General features: G+C 39.7%; 1 protein-coding gene across 3 annotated transcripts in view; it reads left to right on the forward strand.

The window, feature by feature from the left end:
- ICE2 (interactor of little elongation complex ELL subunit 2) overlaps positions 1-13,541 on the forward strand; it is a 63,686-nt gene extending 50,145 nt beyond the window's left edge. For all 3 annotated transcript variants that reach the window (XM_066388198.1, XM_066388197.1, XM_066388199.1), the window contains 3 exons: positions 554-604; positions 5,479-5,737; positions 9,173-13,541. In XM_066388198.1, coding sequence (XP_066244295.1) covers positions 554-604; positions 5,479-5,737; positions 9,173-9,295 — 433 coding nt within the window. In that variant the 3' untranslated portion in view covers positions 9,296-13,541. The remainder of the gene's footprint in view (positions 1-553; positions 605-5,478; positions 5,738-9,172) is intronic.
- Positions 13,542-21,420: the final 7,879 nt, after the last annotated feature.

Raw genomic sequence — 21,420 nt, forward strand, 5'->3', positions numbered from 1 at the left:
ATATGTAGTTTTTGTGTATGTTATTTATCACCCACCTCTCCCAGTGAAAACCATTTTAAAATAATAAAGGCAATGAGTTTAGGTTTAGAAGCGATATTAAAGAAACACCTTATATTTTATTTGTCTTTATCCTGTCTCCAGTCAGTGGTTTCTCTGGCAGTCAATTTCTCTCAATTTAAAATACCTCTCAATTTACTTGGGAGCTAATTCATGACCATTTCCTAAAGGCAAGTTCTTATGCAGATTAGTTCTGCTAAAGACTTCTGAACATTTTTAAAAGTTTATAATTTGCCTATAAAATAGGGATCTTTTTAAAACTGATCTCACACAAGCCAATTTTTGATGATTTTGAAGAAAATTCATGAATGGCAAAAAATAAGTAAATATTTTAATTTAGTCAAATTAGAAATGCATTTTGGTATTCTGTTTTTTGCTCTATGTCAGCTATTTTCTTTGTTATTGAGGGCATTTCTCTTCCTGAAGAGCTGTAATTGTTGAGTAAGGTTTTTTGTTGTTCATGTTTAATTTTACATGAATTTCTTCTATTTTATAGGATTTCAAGTTTATTTAATATCCTTCATCACATTCTTAAGAAAGTAAGTAGGTAAGTAATTTTTGGGCAATTTAATTTATATGTCTGAATTTTTTGGATGAAAATTCATAGAGACCGACCAGGCAGTGGCACAGTGGATAGAGCATCAGACTGGGATGCAGAGGACCCAGGTTCGAGACCTTGAGGTCGCCAGCTTGAGCGTGGGCTCATCTGGTTTGAGCAAAAGCTCACTAGCTTGTACCCAAGGTCACTGGCTCGAGCAAGGGATTCTTTATTCGGTCTGCTGAAGGCCCGTGGTTAAGGCACATATGAGAAAGCAATCAATGAACAACTAAGGTGTCGCAGCGCGCAACAAAAAACTAATAATTGTTGCTTCTCATCTTTCCGTTCCTGTCTGTCTGTCCCTGTCTGTCCCTCTCTCTGACTCTGTCTCAGTGAAGAAAAAAAAAATTCATAGAAACTGTCTACCTGCTGTTAGAAATAGATACAGTATATCTTAGAAATGTAAGATTTATTCTTTCGTGTCAAAGTTGAAATTGTGAAAATATAACTAAAAAGACAGTATCATTTACATTTTTCTATAAGGCTTATTGTATTGGTTTCCTGATTGCCATTATAACAGATTATCACAGATTTAGTGGCTTAAAACAACACAAATTTATTCTCTTATAGTTCTGCAGGTCAGAGATCTGAAATCATTATTCAGGGGATTAGTGAAACTCATGTCAGCAGGGCTATTCCCTCTGGAGACTGAGAGGATAGTCATTTCCTTGCCTTCGTTTTCAGGTGCTAATGGCTACTGAATCCCTTGACTTGTGCTGCCTTCTTTCATCTTCAAAGTGCATCACTCAAATTTCTGCTTCCATTGTCACACTGCATCCATATCACATTTGCAAAGCCATTAAAAGTAACATTAACAGTTCTAGAGATTAGGAATGCAACATAGAGCTAGTAATCAGAAGTCATTAGCCCTGACTGGTTGGTTCAGTGGTAGAGCATCAGTCAGGAGTGTGGATGCTCCTGGTTCAATTCCCGGTCAGGGCACACAGGAGAAGTGACTATCTGCTTCTCCACCCTTCCCCCTCTCCCTTCTCTCTATCTCTCTCTTCTCCTCCTACAGCCAAGGCTCCACTGGAGCAAGTTGTCCTGGGCGCTAAGGATGGCACCATGGTCTTGCCTCAGGCACTAAAAAAAAAAGTTCCAGTTGCAACAGAACAACACACCAGATGGGCAGAGCATTGCCCCTACTGAGCTTGCCAGGTGGATCCAGGTCGGGCACATCTGGGAGTCTGTCTCTTTGCCTCCCCACTTCTCACTTAAGAAAAATACAGGAAAAAAAAAAGTCATTAGGTTCATGACAAATCTTAGAATATGGACTCCACCTGATCATTTATTGAGCTTAATATGTGAACTTGTTATCTGAACTTTTGTGTTTATTGTTATCCCTTACCAAAAGATAAACTAAAAAACAATTTAAGAGCCTGTCAAATATCTCAAAGTTCCAACTACCCTACTTATTATGCAACTAGATATAAGTTTCTTTATAAAATGATGGGTTGAGTTTAGTAATTTCCTAGAAACTTTTTAGTTCTGAGATTCTGTGATTATGAGGCAGGATTTTTGTTTTATATATTCTGTTCTTCATATAAAGCACAATGCTTATACTTGAAATTTTCCAAATGCTTTCTGAAATTTTATTATCAATATCTTACTTTGTGTATTAGTTTTCTACTGCAGCTGTAACAAATTACCCCAAAATTCATGTTGTAGAACAACACAGATTTATTATGTCACAGTTCTATGAGACAGAAGTCCAACAGGTCACCCTGGGCTAAAATTAAGGCTTCAGGAGGGCAACATTCTTTTTTGTAAGGCTCTGGTGTGGTCTCTTTCCTTGACTTTTGTATATTCCGGCGACCACCTGCATTCCTCCAACCTCAAAGTTTCAAAGGAGAGTTGAGTCCTCCTCAGATCATATCACTGTGGCCTTTTCCACAGTCACATCACCTTCTGAGTCTCTTTCTTCTGCCTCCCTTTTCTACATAGAAGGACTCTTATGATTACAGTGGGCGCACTCAGATAATCCAGGAAAACCTTACTAAGGTCAGCTGATAAAGAACCTTGATTCCATTTTAATTCCCCTTTGCCATGTAATGTAACGTATTTACAGATTCTAGGGTTTAGGACATCAGTGTTTTGGGGAAGCCATTTATTCACCATGTGCATTGCCCTCTTGTGGAACTTTTAGGAGACTCTTCTTTGGAGCGTCCTTGTTTTTTATGGATTTCGTCTATAAACTAAAGCTACCTTTATTTTTAGTGAAGTTAGTTAAGCTTTATGATTTTCATTGATGAAAAGTCAATCTTGAAAATGTTATTTATTTCTACTACCAAGTCAACTATTATTCATTTCCTTATATAGAAATATGAGAATGATTATTTGGGAAAGAAATTCTCCAGAGAGTAGGAACAATTTTCTATACCTCCTTTGTCCATACCTATTACTATTCAGTTTAACACATTAATGAAAATGTAACTTGCCTGACCAGGTGGTGGCGCAGTGGATAGGGAGTCAGACTGGGATGCAGAGGACCCAGGTTCGAGACCCCGAGGTCACCAGCTTGAGCGCGGGCTCATCTGGTTTGAGCAAAAGCTCACCAGCTTGGACACAAGGTCGCTGGCTCGAGCAAGGGGTTACTCAGTCTGCTGGAGGCCCACTGTCAAGGCACATATAAGAAAGCAATCAAGAGCGTCGGCCTAGCGTGCGGAGGACCCGGGTTCGATTCCCGGCCAGGGCACACAGGAGAAGCGCCCATTTGCTTCTCCACCCCTCCGCTGCACTTTCCTCTCTGTCTCTCTCTTCCCCTCCCGCAGCCAAGGCTCCATTGGAGCAAACATGACCCGGGCGCTGGGGATGGCTCTGTGGCCTCTGCCCCAGGCGCTAGAGTGGCTCTGGTCGCAATATGGCGACGCCCAGGATGGGCAGAGCATCGCCCCCTGGTGGGCAGAGTGTCGCCCCATGGTGGGCGTGCCGGGTGGATCCCGGTTGGGCGCATGCGGGAGTCTGTCTGACTGTCTCTCCCCGTTTCCAGCTTCAGAAAAATGAAAAAAAAAAAAAAGAAAGCAATCAATGAACAACTAAGGTGTCGCAACGAAAAACTGATGATTGATGCTTCTCATCTCCGTTCCTGTCTGTCCCTATCTATCCCTCTCTCTGACTCTCTCTGTCTCTGTAAAAAAAAGAAAATGTAACTTACTAAGTTTATCAGCAGATCTATATAACCAAAGTATGATTAATTCTTATTTTTAGTGATATATTGTGGGAAAGAACTGATGTTCTCCTTAGCACCTGTGAGCTACAGTATAAAATCTAAGAAAGCACAGAATGTTAATCATATTCTTTTAGCTTTTTATGTTGATACACTGAATTCTTAAAGTTTTCTAAGGGAAAAGGGAAAATGTATATTGATATTTGACAGAACTGAGTATTGTGACAGTGAGGGTCATGATTAAGGGTATGGCCTGTGGAGTTCGACTGTGATTTTATATCCAAGCCTTGCACTCAAAACTTGGGGTATATTGCTTACCATCTCTAATTTCTGTTTATCTTAAATATGCAGGTAATAATTAATATTATGCCATGAAGGTTTGTTATAGAGGATTTATAATAAAATGGGTATAAGCAGTACATTAGTTAATTCCTGATAAACATTTAATACCTATCAGCTGTTGTCACTGTTATTTTTGTAGCACCTCATATTGCATTGTGATTGTTCCATTGCCTGTTTCTGCTACTTTTTAAACTACTCAATGCAGTGAATACCTCACATTCACTTTTGTATCTGTTCACCTATTACTAGATACAAAGTACATGTAATGTTGATTAAATGAATTAAATTGTTTTGTATAAGAATGATATGAAAGGCTCTGGCCTGTCTGCTCAGTGGATAAAGCGTCAGACCAGCATGCAGACCTCCTCGGTTCGGTTAGGGCACTCAAGAGAAATTACCATCTGCTTCTCCCCCCCCCCCCTTCCCTTTCCCCTCTTGTAGCCAGTGGCTCGATTTGGTTCTAGCGCATTGGCCCCAGGCACTGAGGATGGCTCTATGGAGCCTCAGCCTCAGTTGCTAAAAATAACTCTGTTGGGAGCCTGACCCCAGATGGGCAGAGCATCAGCCCCTGAAGGGGGTTACTGGGTGGATCCCGGTCAGGGTGCATACGGGAGTCTGTCTATCTCCCCTCCTCTCACTTAAAAAAACCCCAATATGAATGTACATTCATGAAGTATTTTTCAGTATAAGTGTATGTTATCTATGGACTAGAGAATTAGACTTCATTTACCATTACATTATTGAAAACCTACAAATTGGTTGATATGAATGTAAAAAGAAAATAATTGCCTGACTGGTGGTGGTGCAGTGGATAGAGCATTGACCTACAAACACTGAGGTCCCAGGTTTGAAACCCCAGGCTTGAAACCCCAGGCTTGCCGGCTTAAGCACAGGCTCATCCGGCTTGAGTGTGGGATCATAGACTTGATCCCAGGTTGCTGGCTTGAGCCCAAGGTTGCTGGCTCACCTTGAGCCCCCCCCCAGTCAAGGCACAAATGAGAAGCAGTTGAGCAACTAAAGTGACACAACAAGTTGATGCTTCTCATCTCCCTTCTCTCTCACACACACACACACTCGCTTAAAAAATAAGTAATAATAATAATTTTATATCCTGAACTTTGGGATAAGAATTAAAGTTAGTTGCCTAAAAGACATAAAAATAGTTTAAAAGACTTCTTAAATCTCATTTGTCTTAAAAGTATTTTTAGAGATGGTAGTCCATTCCTATATTGTTTTTGATTATACTCATAAACCATGATTAAGAAAATGCTGTTGAAATTGGCACATTGAGTTGAGTTTCGCTGTGTGGATTTAGCTTGCAGGAGGGTTCCTACCTGTTGTCTCATGCAGCAGAAGACTCTTCCCTCCTGATCTACAAGACCTCTGATGTAAAAGTTACTAGAACAGCATACAACTTACATAAAACACATTGCAGCCCTCCTGGTGTACCTTCCAGCCTCTCAGTTCCCTGGGTTCCATTAGATCCCAGTCTGTTATTACCATATCATATCCATCATGGAAGAATACCTTGTACTTTTCCACCTAAGTCACTTGGTCCTACAACACAACAAAAGGTAAGATTTTTTTTTTAATCTCTATTTTCTGTATCAACTAAAGAAAATTCTAGTAGCTTGCTCAGTGAGGTCATGAGTAAGGCACCTACATAGTTAAATTCCTATATTCCTACAAAAAGCAAAGTTATGTTTTGAATACTTTATTTCATTAAATATTTGAGGCAATTTACAGAAGAATACATAAAATAAAATTATGATACAATTAAAAATTGATAAGTTATAGAAAAATATAAGAACAAGTATTACTATTTAGGGATTACAGTACCTAATTAAAAGTACAATAAAATCTTAGACTAGATTGTGTTTTGCTCATTAATTATACTGTTACTGTCTTCATAGAATCTTTCCCAGAAATACCAGGTGAGTGATTTTTCTCTGTCTAAAATTTCTGTAAGCCGTGGCTAGAAATACTCTTTGCCATGTCACTCATTCTTTATGTCATGGAAGAAATTCCAGTTTGAGTTTAGTTGTAGTAAAAGTTTTGTTCTCTGTAAATCTGAATTGAAATGTTCAGGGAACAAACACCCAGTGTATTTTCCTTCCCTTTTGCCAAAAATCTTTGACTATAATTTTCTTAACACCTGTGCCCCAGAACACGTATCACTTGTGTATCCTTTGGACATTTTCCATTCTTTTTTTCTCTCTTTTTGAGTAAATATACTCAGGTCCTCTGAGAAATAGATGGAATGCAAATACTGAAGTTTTTTTATAATTTAGTAAATGGGGTTGTTTACATGTTTTTCAGTTTTTTAATGTTACTGTTTTGGAGGATCCTTTTAGGAATGAGAACTCCTTACACATTCTAAGTTAACTTGTCCAAGAAAATATATAAATGTTAATTAGTTGTTACAAGTGAAAGAATACAGAAAGCTAGTGATTTTTATAACCCCCTAAAGCACAATTTTCATAATTAACTTAAAAGGAGTAATTGAAAACTATTTTTGAAGGCTCTCTGTTCTTTCTAGAATAATGGTTTCCTTTTGATTTAGAAACTCTGATGATAATTTCTTATGTGTAATATAATTCTCTATAGAGGAACTTATTCCTTTTTAGTGAAAGTGAACAATTTAATACCTTGACACAATTCTTTACATTTAGGGTTTGGCCAAATAAATAAAAAGTTATACCAGTTATATGTATACTAGTGAGCACTTGGTTCATTTGTGTTTTTTTAAATGCTTCATGCATTTAATCCAGGGACAAATACTTAATGTGATTATCCAGGGTCGAGTTGTTGTGCGGCCTAGTATTGGGTACAGTAGGAATTAGGTAATTAATGCTTGGCTTGATGTTTTCTCTAAGTCCATCACAAATTTTTGGTGATCTCTGACACACCTCCCTACAATCCTAGCCCTACATTTGGTGGGAATTACACCACCCTCCTGAATACTTCCTCCTATTTAACCATAGAAATGGGGCTTTCTAGTCCAACCAAAATAAGCACAGGTAGGGATTCTGGCCTTAGAAGCTCTAGGAAAAGACCCAAGCTTCAGGAAACTTGGAGAAGTAAGTCACTATATGAAATAAATCACCTGTGTATTTCATGGTGTAAAAACTCATGTACCAAATGTTTCTGCCTCTAATGTGATTCCTTAGTCCCTAATCCACTTGAGTGAGATCTCATCTTTGTGTAATGCCTTGGGCACTAAAACCCTGAGAGTACCCCAGTGTAGCCTACCTCTGCCTCCCCCTGTATATAGCAGAGCATAGTAGGAGGGTCCCCTTGGCTTCCTGTGCTACTCCTGATTTCTTCTGCTTCTAGTCCTTGTGCAGTAGCTCTGTGCCTATCCCTTTTCTCCTTCAACAATTTCTGTAGTAAGCATTTATCTCTCACACACACACAGTCTTACAACAGAGGTGTCAAAATGCTTGCTGTCTTTGATGCTATAGTAGATACAATTAGTGGGCTCGGTATACTTTTATAGTAAATACCAGCTGTGTTGGAGTGGCCTAGATCAGTATCTCTCAAGCTCTGGTCCGTGGACTGGTCTGTCAGAAATTTTGTGACCATCCACGAAAGAGTTAACCACAGTGATGTATGAAGATTATAGACCCAGTGATCTTAGTCAAATTCACTTATGCTTAGGGTGGCTTCTGCCTTAGCATCCCTGAAATAATTCACCTGTTTTCAATGGTCCCCAAGTTTGAAAAGGCTGAAAACCTCTGATCTAGATCATTTAAAGGCCATAGCACTTTTCTAATCAGTATGTTACAAAAATTCATTACATTTAAGCAAACTGGCAGATTCAAATCCCAGCTCAAGTTTGTCTTTTCTAGTCATCTAATTGTAACCCAAAAATATGCCCGTAAAGTGACAAGATATTAGGTGACAGAGCTGGGGTCTGATTCATTCTTAGTGAGCCAGTAGCCCTGCAGAGCAATGCGAGTTATGTGTCTGTTTTATTAGGAATATGAAGGAGAGTGCTTGGAGTTTCAGTGTCACCCATCACTCCAAGGTCTAGAATTCACTGGACAAGATGTGAAGGTGACAAGGTGCCTAGGGAATATAGAGGCAGATATGGACAGGTTCTGGGGAAATGGTTTCAGGCTACTCAGCTTTGGTCCTTCCTTGTGAGGCCTGGCTTTCTCCATTAACCACTTTTAAAACTGTTCTCGCAGTGGCGAGATGACAGCATTTCCAGAGCTCATCTTTCACTGTGACTGTAGTTAGAAGGGACCATGTCTTAAGAATACACCTTCTCTCTTCCTGGACAGTGTGAGCTAGAAAGTGAGGATGACTAGCAGCTCGCACTGAAGAAGAGGAGACAGGTAGAACGAGCACTCCGACAAAGTTTCTTTCCCCCACTTCCCTTCTATTTTTCCATCCTGTGAAATCCTTTTCCAAATTCTTCTTCCCTCTTTTCTTTCTTGCAAGAGTCTTCTCTCTCGGCCCTTCAGTTTTTACTTTCCAACTTGGGCCCTTTTCCCCTTTCTTTCACATTTATTCTTTTATTTATCTTTTTTCTTTGGACTCTTCTGTTTTTCTTGCTCTGCCTCTTTCTCCACTTTGTAATTCCTTTCCCTTCTTTACCAAGTCTAACCTTCTTGTATTTCCTTTCTCTCCCTTCACATTTTTTATTTTCTCCCTCCTACTCTTTAGCTTTGTTACTGCAGACACATTACTAAAAAGGCCTGTAATTTCCCTCATTTTCTAGTTTAACATTTCAGTCTCTTTCAGACTGAATAGAGAGTGGTTTCTCCTTCATGTCTCTTCATCTACCCTGATCTGTCCCCTTTCCTGATTGTTGCTTGAAAATTTAGTACTTTAAAACTACGGCAGAGTAAAGCTTGTTTAGAAGCGGCCAGGTGGCTAGCGCTTAAAACTGTATAAAAGAACCATTCACAAAGAAAGTAACACATGTGGTAATAATACAGAGTTAACTGTATATAAATATGTTGTAAACATGTTAACTTCTGTTCTTTGCTTCATCTCAGATTAGTGGAACAAGAATGCCTACACACGGCCGCAAGAATCCCGTTTCCAGGGAAACCAAAAGCCTGCCTGCTCAGCAAGATGAAAATGAAGGAGTGGCTCCAAATAAAAGGAAAATAACTTAAGGACTCTACCGTGGAAAATGAAGAAGACACAGTTATAACAATGTTCAATTTAGAAAGGTTTGAGGGGAAATATGCCCAAAAAGATCAGAAGACAAGATGAACATTTGTCTTTTGGTGTCCCTGAGATTCTTAGCATGCCTGGAAAAAGCATGATGGCCGTGTAAAGGAATGTTTCAACTAAAATGGAATGCTATACTCTTAACTCTACGTGTTTGAGGGGAACCTAGGTATGTTTTAACAGTATCGTGCAAGGAACTATATAGAAAAGAAAATTATTTTTATACTAGACCTTTTCCAAAAATTGTAAATAAGAAAATATTGCTTTTTTTCAAGAGCAATATTTGTCATTGTCTGTTATATTAATAATTTGGGTTATATCATCAGTCAAACGGTTAAATCTATGCCACTGTCAGATAATACTGAGCAACATGTAAACTTTGTTTCTGACCCACTGTGACAGTTTTTATATACTGTTTTTAAATGGGTTTCTTTTTTTTAGGTTAATAAAGTTAATACCTTTAAAAAACTGGTGAAATTCCATTTTAGAAGCCAAAAATTTTTAAAAATGTTTCCTGCCTCAGAAGTTAACAAGTTAACTTGTTTGTCCTGGCCAGATAGCTCGGTTGGTTAGAGCATCATTCAGTATGTAGACCCGGGTTCAATCCCCGGTTGGTCGGGGCACAGATCTATGTCCCCCTCTTCCTAGCCCCCTTCTCTCCCTCTCTCTATCACTTCTTCTCCCTTTCCCACCCTCCCTCTCCCTCTCTTCCCCCCATCCCATCCTCACTCTAAAATCAATAATTTTTTTTAAACAAAACTATTTTTTGTTGAACAACCATCAGTTCATCAGACAACGACATTGACTTTTATTGCGTTACAGGTTTGGTAACGAATGCCTCTATCTCTTGGTGTAAATCCCAGCTGAGTGTTGAAATACACTACTAAACGCAAAGAGATGAGCACGTTTTCCAGAAAAATCTCATTATTTCAGCTAATAAGGCTAATGTGTGGTAAAACATAAGCTATTTTTCCCTCATCTAATTTTCTGAGACCATATCAATGAATTTGGAAAAAGGCATGATCAGCTGATGTTAATGTGGCTATTTTGGACTTGAAAAAAGATGAATTTACTTAATTTTTGTAATCTTGTTCTTTAATGAAAACCACTAAGGTTTTCAGAATTATGTGCATAATTTGTAAAACAAGTTTTGTAATTCAGGGCAATATTACCTTTGTTTTTGTAATTTTTTTATGTGTTTTATATTAATATAAGAACTTTACATTGACATAAGAAATCTAGAAATTTCTAGATTTCTAGAAATATTTTCAACTGTTATAAGTAACAGTTGAATGTTTTCATCTTCAACTACTAAGTTTTGTTTTGTTTAGATTCTTTTGGTCAGTTATAAAATGTTTTTAATGAGTATTAGTAAAATTGTATTATGTATTTTAATATTCAATTTCCTTATCCTCCCATTTCCTTTTTAAAACAATGAGCCTTTTTTAATGGACTTGTTTTTTGTTTTAAACTTTGTGACATACTCCCATGTCCCAAAAATACTTTAGTGGTGAATCATTTAGTAGTGAATCTAGGGAGAGTCAGGGGTTCCCTTGGAATTTGCTCTTAAAAAAGCTAGCCAGTGATTTCTTCAGCCTTCTGAATACTAGAAAATCTTGGCTTTCATTTTTTTTAATACTACTTTTTAGTAAAGTGTGTGATTTTGCAAGTGATTATTTTAAAATTTTCTTCAAACATCTTAGCCATACATTTGAATAACTGATAATATGTATAAAGCTAGTCTGAATTTTCCACTTGTGGTTAGTTAAGCCTTTTATAAAGCATATATTTGATCATGTCTTGTGTTCTTTTTCTTGATTTTTTTAGTACTGAGAATGTGTAAGTAACAAAGTGATATTGACAATATGAGCAAAGATTTTTTTTCTTAAGAAAAGAACAAGACAATCTCAGTTTTAGCAAGGATGTGATGGACCTGGCCCACTGTTACCTCCATGGTAAAGTTACAATTTATACATTCCTCTGGGAAAATACTTAATTCAGTAAAAGTGTGAGTGTATCTGTGTGCCACACAATCTACAGTAAGGCCACACTCACTCATAATGTCGTTTTTACATATATCAATATTTATTTAACTTACTGTCTTCTTGAATAGACTTCACACTACCAGGGCAAGGGCGTATTTGTTTTGTTCATTATTATGTAACAAACACCTAGCATAAGTGTCTGTCATATAGTTATTTAGGATATAAGTTGGATATATGAATAAATAAATGTGTAGATATCAAGGATAGATTTTTTTTCTTCAGAAATTCACATTCTAGTGATGGGCATAATACTCATCTGTGTAAATAAGTGCTCCGGTAAAGTAATACAAGAAAGTCATCTACCCTAGACCTGATAGTTAAGGCAAACTTTCTGAGATAAAGATTGAGCTGAATTTTTTAAAAGTGAGTAGGAAAGAAGGGAAGATGTTTCGCACAGAAAGCAAGCAGCAGATGCCAGGTGAAAGAAAAATGGGCAGATTGTAGGCTGTGGACATGGGAGATGAGAGAAAAATATGTAGGACGGGGCAGACACGGCATCCTGTGAGATTTAAATTTTGTCCTGTGCAGTGTGGGAGCAAGTAGTGAATTTTTATAAAAATAAATAACTTGACGAGATGTGTGCTTGCAAAAGCTCCTGTTGCCATTAGTCTAAAGGCCGACCAGAGCTGGGAAAGATTGTAGGGAAGGAGAAAAGTTGGAAAGCTGTGTTGTAGTTAACAGAATGGTAGAGGGCCTGAATTAAAGCTGTAAATATAGGGATGGGCATTAAGTGATAACAAAAAAATGGTAGGGATACGGCTGGTAGGGAGAGGCAAGTATAGGTTCATGTTTCTCATTTGGAGTTCTGGGTAAATGATGGTTTTATAATTCAGAAAGTAAGAGAAAGTAAGAGAAGGAATGTAGAATGGGAAGAAATTCAATTAAAATGTTAATTTCCTTTCACCATTTCTATTCTTTGGATTTGGGTTCTGATTACTACATTTGTTATGGATTGCTACATAATACATTACCCCAAAACTTAATTAAAACAACAACCATTTATTATCTCAGAGTTTTTGTGTGTCAGGAGTCTGGATGCAGCTTAGCTGGGCACCTGTAGCTCACGGTCTCTAATAAAGTTGCAGTCAAAACATTGGCTGAGGCTGCAGTCATTTGAAGGGTTGACTGGGGCTGGAGCATCTGCTTCCAAGAAGGCTCACTCATGATGATGGTGGGAGGTGTCAGTCTCTCACTGGGTATTCACAAGAGGCTTCATCTTCACTACACATACCTCTCCTTAGGTCTGCTTAAGTGTCTTGATGTAACAGCTGGCTTACCCTACAGTGAGTAAGAAGGAAGCCACAGAATCTTATATTTTACTCTTGGAAGTAAAGCACTGTCTTCTGCCACATTCTCCTTATTAGAAGTAACTTGCTTCCACCTCTTGAAGGGAGAAATATAAAAAATTTGTGAGAATATATTTAAGCTACCACAAATGCCATGAACATTTTAGGGATATAGAAGAACTAGAAAGGATACTTTAAAAAAAAAAGTCTTATTACCAACATGTTAAATCTGAGATAGAGTTGATGTCAAAGATGGTTGGTAAGTTAAATTTCGAACTCAAGACTGATTACTTCAGTGCAGATCTGGGAATTGGTGTATCTTTGATATTTGAAATCAGAAAAAAGAATAAAATGACAGAACAGAGTACAATGAAGAAAGAGCCATGAATAGAGTCCCAGGAGAAACCATAGAACTTCAGTAAAAGGAGAAGTTTCATTAAAGTGGCTAGTGTGAAAGTCAGGTTTATAAAGCTTAGGACCCAAGTAAAAAGTGAGGGAAACAATGAAATTCTTCATTGCCAAAACTTGGAAATAATTTCACCATTTGGATCCTCTTTTGCAATTGCAAAGGGAATTGACCCTGTTTGTTCATTTCCAACTCTACTTGGATTCTGAGTTTGGACACCACAAACATTTTAGAGCTCTATGGAGGAGTGAGTTTAGTATAGAAAGGGGAGAGCATATGTTTCCACTCTAATATCAACTTGCTACATCTGGTGAAGTTTCTGATGGACATACAGATAAAGATATTAAGGTGTTTGCTATGTGTTATTGGTATGTGGTACTTTTTTGTCAAACCTTTGAATATTTGTTGAGTTTCTCACTGAGATGATGGAATAAAGGATGCATTTAACTGAGCCTTCCAGTCTTGCCATGTTCTTTTGGCTAATGTCCAGACTGCTTCTCAATGTATAAAAGGGCCGGTTCACAGGCATCTACCTTGTTTTTGGGTCTGACCTGAGCAAAGCTTACCGAAAGAGTCGAGGCCCAGGTGCATATTTCTAGAATGGGTTTAGATTACCTTATCAAATAGATTCAGTCAAGTATTTACCTTGGCATATGTGTTTTATGTGTTTGCTTTTAGTATATGAACTACTGTATAACCTGGTTAGTTCTGTAAGGATTGGGGGGAGGTGCCTAAGTCAAGAACCGAAGAATCTGTAATTAGTGGGTTGAATTCCTCCTTCCTGGTTTTTTGTTTGTTTGTTTGTTTGTTTGTTTTGGAGAATATGCATTTCTTGAAGGGGAAAAATATTTTCTATACTTAGCTTATTCTGAGTTTTGCTTACCAAAACATACAGCACAGGAGAGTATGTGAGTGTCAGTCCTAAGAGTCACACTGCAGTAGGGCCATGCCACACTGCCACACTGACGCCATGGATTTGAGGTCTCTTCCAGGCCATTCTTGTCCCTGCATGCATGCTGTTGTACACAAAGCTACATCTGGTTGGATGTATTATCACCTATCAAAATCTTGCCTGTCTTCTATGGAACTAATAATGCATTTTTAAGCACCTGTAGGGTGTAATACATTATACCAATCTCTTGAGATTTAAAAATAAATAAGATTGCTTTCTGCCTTAAGAATATTTCCTAATCTATTTGGGGATATATAGATGCACAATTAGCTATAATACAAGGCAGAATATTCAAGTGACACAATAATGCAGAGGAGTAAGAGAAAGGGTGCTTGGCCCTGGCCTTATGGCTCAGTTCATTAGAGTGTCGTACCCATATGCCAAGGTTGCAGGTTCAGTCCCTGGTCAGGGCACATACAAGAATCAACCCGTGAATGCATAAATAAATGGAACAACAAATCAATATTTCTCTCTCAAGTCATTTTTTTTTTAAAAGAAAAAGTAATGCCTGCAAGTAAAAGCACTGGTGGTAGAAATGACCTTTAAACTATGTTTGAAAGACAAGTAAAATATTAATATGACCAAAAAGGAAGCAAAGCATTAGAGCATGAGGGAAAATCATATAGAAGTGCTGGTTTTATGGAACAGCAGTTGTGTTTATGTCACAAGCATGGGAATGAAGGATAATAAATGGGAGGTGAAGAAGTAAGTTAGAGCTTGATAGTGGAAGGTGTTAACTGTTGTTCCCAGGTAGTTCGATTTTATTTTAAAGCAATCAGGAGACACTGAAGGCTTTTTGAGTAGGATGACATCAATTTTTGGAAATTTATAATAAGGGTTTATTTAGAAAGGAGAAAGACATGACAAGGAGGTATTAACTATATCAATGGCAGGCAGATGGTCAAGATATAAATTGGAAAGTCATTTATAAACAGCTATCAGAGTTAACCTTGCCTCCAAAGTGAATGTCTGCCTCATGTAATATTGAGTCACAATGAAATAATAGCCATTATGTGTTGGGAACATAAAAATGAATTGAAGGTTGTGGCACATGAAACACTGTGTCTATGTAGAACCATGAAGCAAGAGGTTTCAAAGACAGCTGAGGGGTGCTAGCCTGGGTCAGCCACTGACTTAAATGAAATCGTTAGAGAAAGAATAGAGTTGGGATGAAAAGAAAACCAGTTATGTTTTCAACCAAATACTAGCATTACAATTAAGGTGATGTTCTATAGAACCTATGGAATGAAAATGGAGCCTGGAACTTAGGGGAGAGAAATAGATAAGAAGGTTGGGCATCCATACACCAGGAAATTGGGGCTAGCATGTCTGAGACCAAGCTGGCCTTTTTTTTTTTTTTTTTTTTCTGTTTGTCCTCTTCCCCTCTGTTTGGGCCAAGGGGCTGGGAGTTTGGTTACATACCCAGTTAATTGAGCAAATAAATACATTGAAAATAATGGGAATGGGGAATGTGAGCATAAACCCTGTGATGTTGGTTTGGAATTGGAAGAATCAGAGTGAACTCATGATAATATATACATAGAGGTGGAGAAACAGATATAGCCCTCTGTGTGTGTGTACATATGCATACATGTTTGTGTGTGTGATTTATTTTTTTTTAACTTTTAGTCAGTGAGAGGAGGAGAGGCAAAGACAAAAACTACTGCATGAACTCTGACCAGGATCCACCTGGCAAGCCCACTAGGGGGCAATGCTCTGCCCATCTGGGGCATTGCTCTGTTGCTCAGCAACTGAGCTCTTCTTAGTACCTGAGGCTAAGGCCATGGAGCCATCCTCAGTGCCCTGGGCCAACTCGCTCCAGTCAAACCATGGCTGCAGGAAGGGAAGAGAGAGAGAGAGGCAAGAGGGGGAAGGGTGGAGAAGCAGATGGGCACTTCTGTGTGCCCTGACTAGGAATCAAACCTAGGACATCCATACGCCAGGCCGATGCTCTACCACTGAGCCACACACGTTTCCTAATTCTTTTTTTTTTTTTTTTGTATTTTTCCAAAGCTGGAAACGGGGAGGCAGTCAGACAGACTTCCGCATGCGCCCGACCGGGATCCACCCGGCATGCCCACCAGGGGGTGATGCTCTGCCCATCTGGGGCGTCGCTCTGCCGCAATCAGAGCCATTCTAGCACCTGAGGCAGAGGCCACAGAGCCATCCTCAGCACCCGGGCCAACTTTGCTCCAATGGAGCCTTGGCTGCAGGAGGGGAAGAGAGAGACAGAGAGGAAGGAGAGGGGCAGGGGTGGAGAAGCAGATGGGCGCTTCTCCTGTGTGCCCTGGCCGGGAATTGAACCCGGGACTCCACACCAGGCCGATGCTTTACCACTGAGCCAACCGGCCAGGGCCTCCTAATTCTTCTGATAGAGAATAGAAACAACGATAATCTAGTAGCAGTAGCACACCTAGCACCCAGATCCTGGTTTCTAAATCTCATTCTTCACTAAAAGAAGTCAGGGCTCCTTGAGAAATTACTACAAGATGGACAGGAAAAATACAAGATGAACCTGGAATATCATCTTGTACTAGAAAGTAAAAAAAGTACTCAGAATAATGGATGCACATCAAAAGAACTCAAGAACTAGCTTGAATGAGTTCCCAGGTCTGGGAAAATTTGAACATCAAATAATGATAATGATGGATTGTATCCTTTGGGTGGAATAGTCATCCACAAGCCCATATTGATACAAATGAATAAATAACTAGAGAATGAAGGGAACATTCTACAGTAGAATTTGAGCCAGTAAATCTAGGGGTGATGATGGAATTAGAAAAAGCACCAATTTGCAACCATTACAATAATTATTTAGTCAAGAATCATCCAAGGATGCTAAATGTGGGGTGTGAAAATTTTATGGCAAATGGAAATATTTACATAGTCTTGAATCTCCCTACAAGACAGTCTTTAAATTATTTTTTAAGTGAGAGGAGGGCAGATAGACTTGCATGCACCCCAACCAGGATCCACCCGGCAACCCCCATCTTGGGCCAATGCTCCAATCACTTCCAAGCTATCCTTAGTGCCTAGGGCCAACACTCAAACCAGTTGAGCCACTGGCTGCAAGAGGGGAAGAGAAGCAGATGGTCGCTTCTCATGTGTGCCTTGACTGGGGATTAAACCTATGACCTCGTGCACTGGAATGACACTCTATCCACTAAGCCCCCTGCTCCAGGGCCTTTAATTTATTAATAAGTATAACATACATATTAGTTTAGTTTATTTAATACTGAAAAACCCTGGCAGAAATGATCTTAACCAACTAATTAAAGTTAATATCACCAGTAATGAGACAAATCAACAAGTTGTATTTCTTGGTATGCACCAAAAACATCACTTTTGTGATGACAAATATGCATAAGCTGCAGGAATATCAGAGAAATTCTAATTGAGGCAGTATCTTTAAAGTAATTAGTCAACAACTTTCACAATAATAAGGTCATGAAAGACAGAATTTCTGTGGGAATGTTCCACTTAAACACTAGCTGAATGTGACTCATGCTCCTGGTTTGGAGCCTAGTCCAATAAAGGATATTATTGGGCCTGTTGGGCAGATAAAATGTATTATGCTCACTTTGTTAAAGATGGTGCTGCCCACGTGAGGCCGTCGCCCAGGTGATATTAATATGTGTTGGGGATCGTTGTAGCCTGGGGTTTAGTTTTAGGACTAAGCCTTTCCCACCCTTTTTGATATGAGGTGGTACAATCCTATCATGCCTCAGATAAGTGACTTTGTATTAGAGACTTCCTTATTTTGTATATTGGATTAAAGGTTTGGATTTCTACACTATAAAATAGGGGTAGAACTGGAGCTTGCTCTCTTGGTTCCTGGGATGATTAGCATGAGAGAGCAGAGGGAGCAGAGCAGAGAGCAGAAAGAGGCCATGTGGCCAGGAGAAGCAGCCAAGATGGCGGAGTCTGAGTGAGATGCCAGTTTGTGCAGTTTGACGCTGGTGAAGGAAGGAGATGGGGAACTGAGGAGAATAAGGCTGGTGAGCTAGAAACCTTTGATTCTAGGAAACTCGGATAAGTCAGTGGCTTTGTGAGCACTGAATGTGAGTGGGTTTTGGAGCCCAGTGTGTATTTTTTACTTGCCTGCCGGGTGCAAGCTAGAATTAAAGATGACAGCCCATCAGTTTTTGGCTCCGTTGTTTCTTTACCGACTGTCTGAATCCAATGCGAACCTGCATGGCCCTGGCCCTGGCTGCTGGATTTACAGGGCCCATTGGCAAAACTTGAGTGGAGATTGTGGATTATGTGCTAGTAAGGTATGGATATTAATTTTCTGATTTTGATAAGATTTTATCAGAGCTGCCCTGTACTTTGGAAATAAACATTGAGGTCTAAAGTGGTAATGGGGTATCATGTCTGCAACATAGTCTGAAATTGGAGTACTTAGAGAAATATTAACGGGTTTCTTGAAAAAATGATACAGGAGCTATATGTACTACAGTATTTCTGTAACTTTTTTTTTTAGATTTATTCATTTTAGAGAGAAGAGACAAGGGGGAGGGGAGGAGCAGGAAGCATCAACTCCCATAGGTGCCTTGACCAAGCAAGCCCAGGGTTTCAAACCAGTGATCTCAGCATTCCAGCTCAACGCTCTTATCCACTGCTCCACCACAGGTCAGGCCTATTTCTGTAACTTTTATATACATTTGAGATTATTTCAGAATAAAGATTTTGCACGAAGGGTATATATGGTTCACAGTATCAGGTACTACAGATGTCACAGAGGACAGACTGGAAGGAAAAGAAAGACTATTAATATTATTGGATTAAAAAATCAAGCATAAAGACAAAAGTGTTGAAGTGAAATGAGGAAGTTAGAGGTTCCTGTTTTTAGATTCCAGGGCATAAAACTTTCCTTACAACTCAACCCCCCTAAAAGCCTTTTCTCCTCTAAATTCCTACAGTACTTATAATACCACAAATTCTGAATCTCAGATGTTATCCTGTATTAGTCTCCTTCAATGATTTTATATACTTCCCTAAACAGATTGCAAACTTCTCACGGGCAACTGTTGTGTCGTTATACAGCTGCATGTGTACCCAAAATCAATCCTAGGACAAGGCGGCCTCCAGGTGCTCCATCAACACATATTAAATTGTGCTGATACCTCCGAGCTCCCCTTACACCAGCACGAAGCTACAATACATTGTCTCCACCTCAATCCTAGACCTTTTCTGATCAGGAAGGCAAGTCTGTGGGCAGCTGTGAGCCCTGCAAAAGAAAAGAAATTTTAAAAACCTGTGTTTATTGGCCCTGGCCGGTTGGCTCAGCGGTAGAGTGTCGGCCTGGCGTGCAGGGGACCCGGGTTCGATTCCCGGCCAGGGCACACAGGAGAAGCGCCCATTTGCTTCTCCACCCCCCCCCTTCCTCTCTGTCTCTCTCTTCCCCTCCCTCAGCCAAGGCTCCATTGGAGCAAAGATGGCCCAGGCGCTGGGGATGGCTCCTTAACCTCTGCCCCAGGCGCTAGAGTGGCTCTGGTCGTGGCAGAGCAACGCCCCGGAGGGGCAGAGCATCGCCCCCTGGTGGGCAGAGCGTTGCCTCCTGGTGGGCGTGCCGGGTGGATCACGGTCGGCGCATGCGGGAGTCTGTCTGACTGTCTCTCCCCGTTTCCAGCTTCAGAAGAATACAAAAAAAACCCCACAAAAAAACCCTGTGTTTATTAAAGGCAACAACAGTCAATCAAAAGAATAAAGCTCTCTATTTTGGATACATTTTACAACACTCATTTAATGCTACTCTCATTTAACAGTAACAACAAAAAAAATACAAATTCAAGTTAGGTTTATCAATTTGGAAGATACCATATTTCAAAACCTCTTAGAAACATTCTACCTGGCAGCCAAAACTTTGTCTGGACAAGTCTGTGAGTCTTCCTGGAGCAGAAAACAAAACCAAACCTCTTACCAAAGGGAGAGACGTGTATCCAATCACTGAAAAGAAGCCTGTTGTTTTACACAACTCTGCAGGTGATGTTCTTCAATGCCAAGTAAACCCCAAGGCACCTACAGTTTAGCAAGCTGGTCTTTCAACAGACCTCATTTCAACGTAGGCTCTTGAACAAAGGTTTTCTGGCTTTAGCCTGTTAGATGGGGCTCCATCTAACTGAGGAAGATACTGTGTCCAGGAACAGTCTACTGACTGCATAACCCTCCCTGAAACAACATTTAGGTTGGCTACTAAAGTTTTCAACTGAAAATGAGAAATGAGTCCGGGAGGAAAACAATGATCAAATTATTTCAATCTCTTTGTTTAATCTAATGAGTTACCATTTCTATACAACTAAGAAGTAGAATGTATTTTACGGAGTTTGTGCTTCATTTTTAACTGTATGGTTATGGGTTCCAGCAAGAAGCAAACAGCCGTTTTACTAGTGTGAAAAATAAATAATTGAATACATTTTGCAAGTATAATGTCTGCCCTCTGCCTCACCAAAAGTGATGCAAATTTTAGTTTCCCAAGTGCCACAGTGGGCAGCTGGAAATAGCCTCTGTCCGACTGCAACATGCATTCTCATAGACTAGCACGAGCTCTTGTGAGTTCAGGAACAGGGTGAAGGGAACTGTGAAATCTCAGTGCATTAGCCTTGAACGTCTTTGGATATGTGTGTGTGTTGGGAGGCTAATAAAGTGGTAAGGTCAGCCCTTAATTCAGTTTGGCTTTTCTTAATGCTACACTCTAGTGCCTGAAAACTTTTACTCTTAAGGAGCGAGGACCCTGTAACTTGGTAAGTGCCTAAGGCCGAAATGTCATTTTGCATACAAGGGAGTGCTGAGTTTGCTGTCAGCCAAGCCTTCCGCCTCCCAGGAGCCCATGCTAGAGTTAATTCCTGTCCAGCAGCTGGGGAAGTCTTCAGAATGTTTAGACTGTCAGCTGCCACTGGAAGAAGAGAAGAACGAGAGGTTGGGGCTCAGAAGTAGCCAGCCCCGAGCTGGAATTTGTTGGAAAAGGCACTGGGGGTTGAGGAGCTAGGGGTGAGCCCTGCATTAGAGTCTTAACTCCATCACTTGTTAGGGCCATCTCTCACCCCTCTTTGAGCCAAGGTCTTTTCATCTGGAAAATCCAGATATTTATGCCTTCTCAGCATATTCTACAAGCTCTAGTGGCTTTCCAATAAATAATGGATATAAAAGTTCTTTTTAAACTGCAACTCACTGTATAAATCTGACGTATTGTCAGATTAAATCAATGAGAGATGTCATTTGAAGTAAAACTTGAAAGGAGTTTGCCAGACTGGAAGGGAAATTTCAAGTCGAGGGATGAGGCATCATCGATGTTGCGGAGGTCCAGACATGCGTAGCACGCTAAAATAGCAGGTCATCCAGGGTGCTGAGACCCGGCCAGGGTGCCCACGGCGACGGG

This window comes from Saccopteryx leptura, chromosome 6, assembly GCF_036850995.1.
Source record: "Saccopteryx leptura isolate mSacLep1 chromosome 6, mSacLep1_pri_phased_curated, whole genome shotgun sequence".
Classification (NCBI taxonomy): domain Eukaryota; kingdom Metazoa; phylum Chordata; class Mammalia; order Chiroptera; family Emballonuridae; genus Saccopteryx; species Saccopteryx leptura.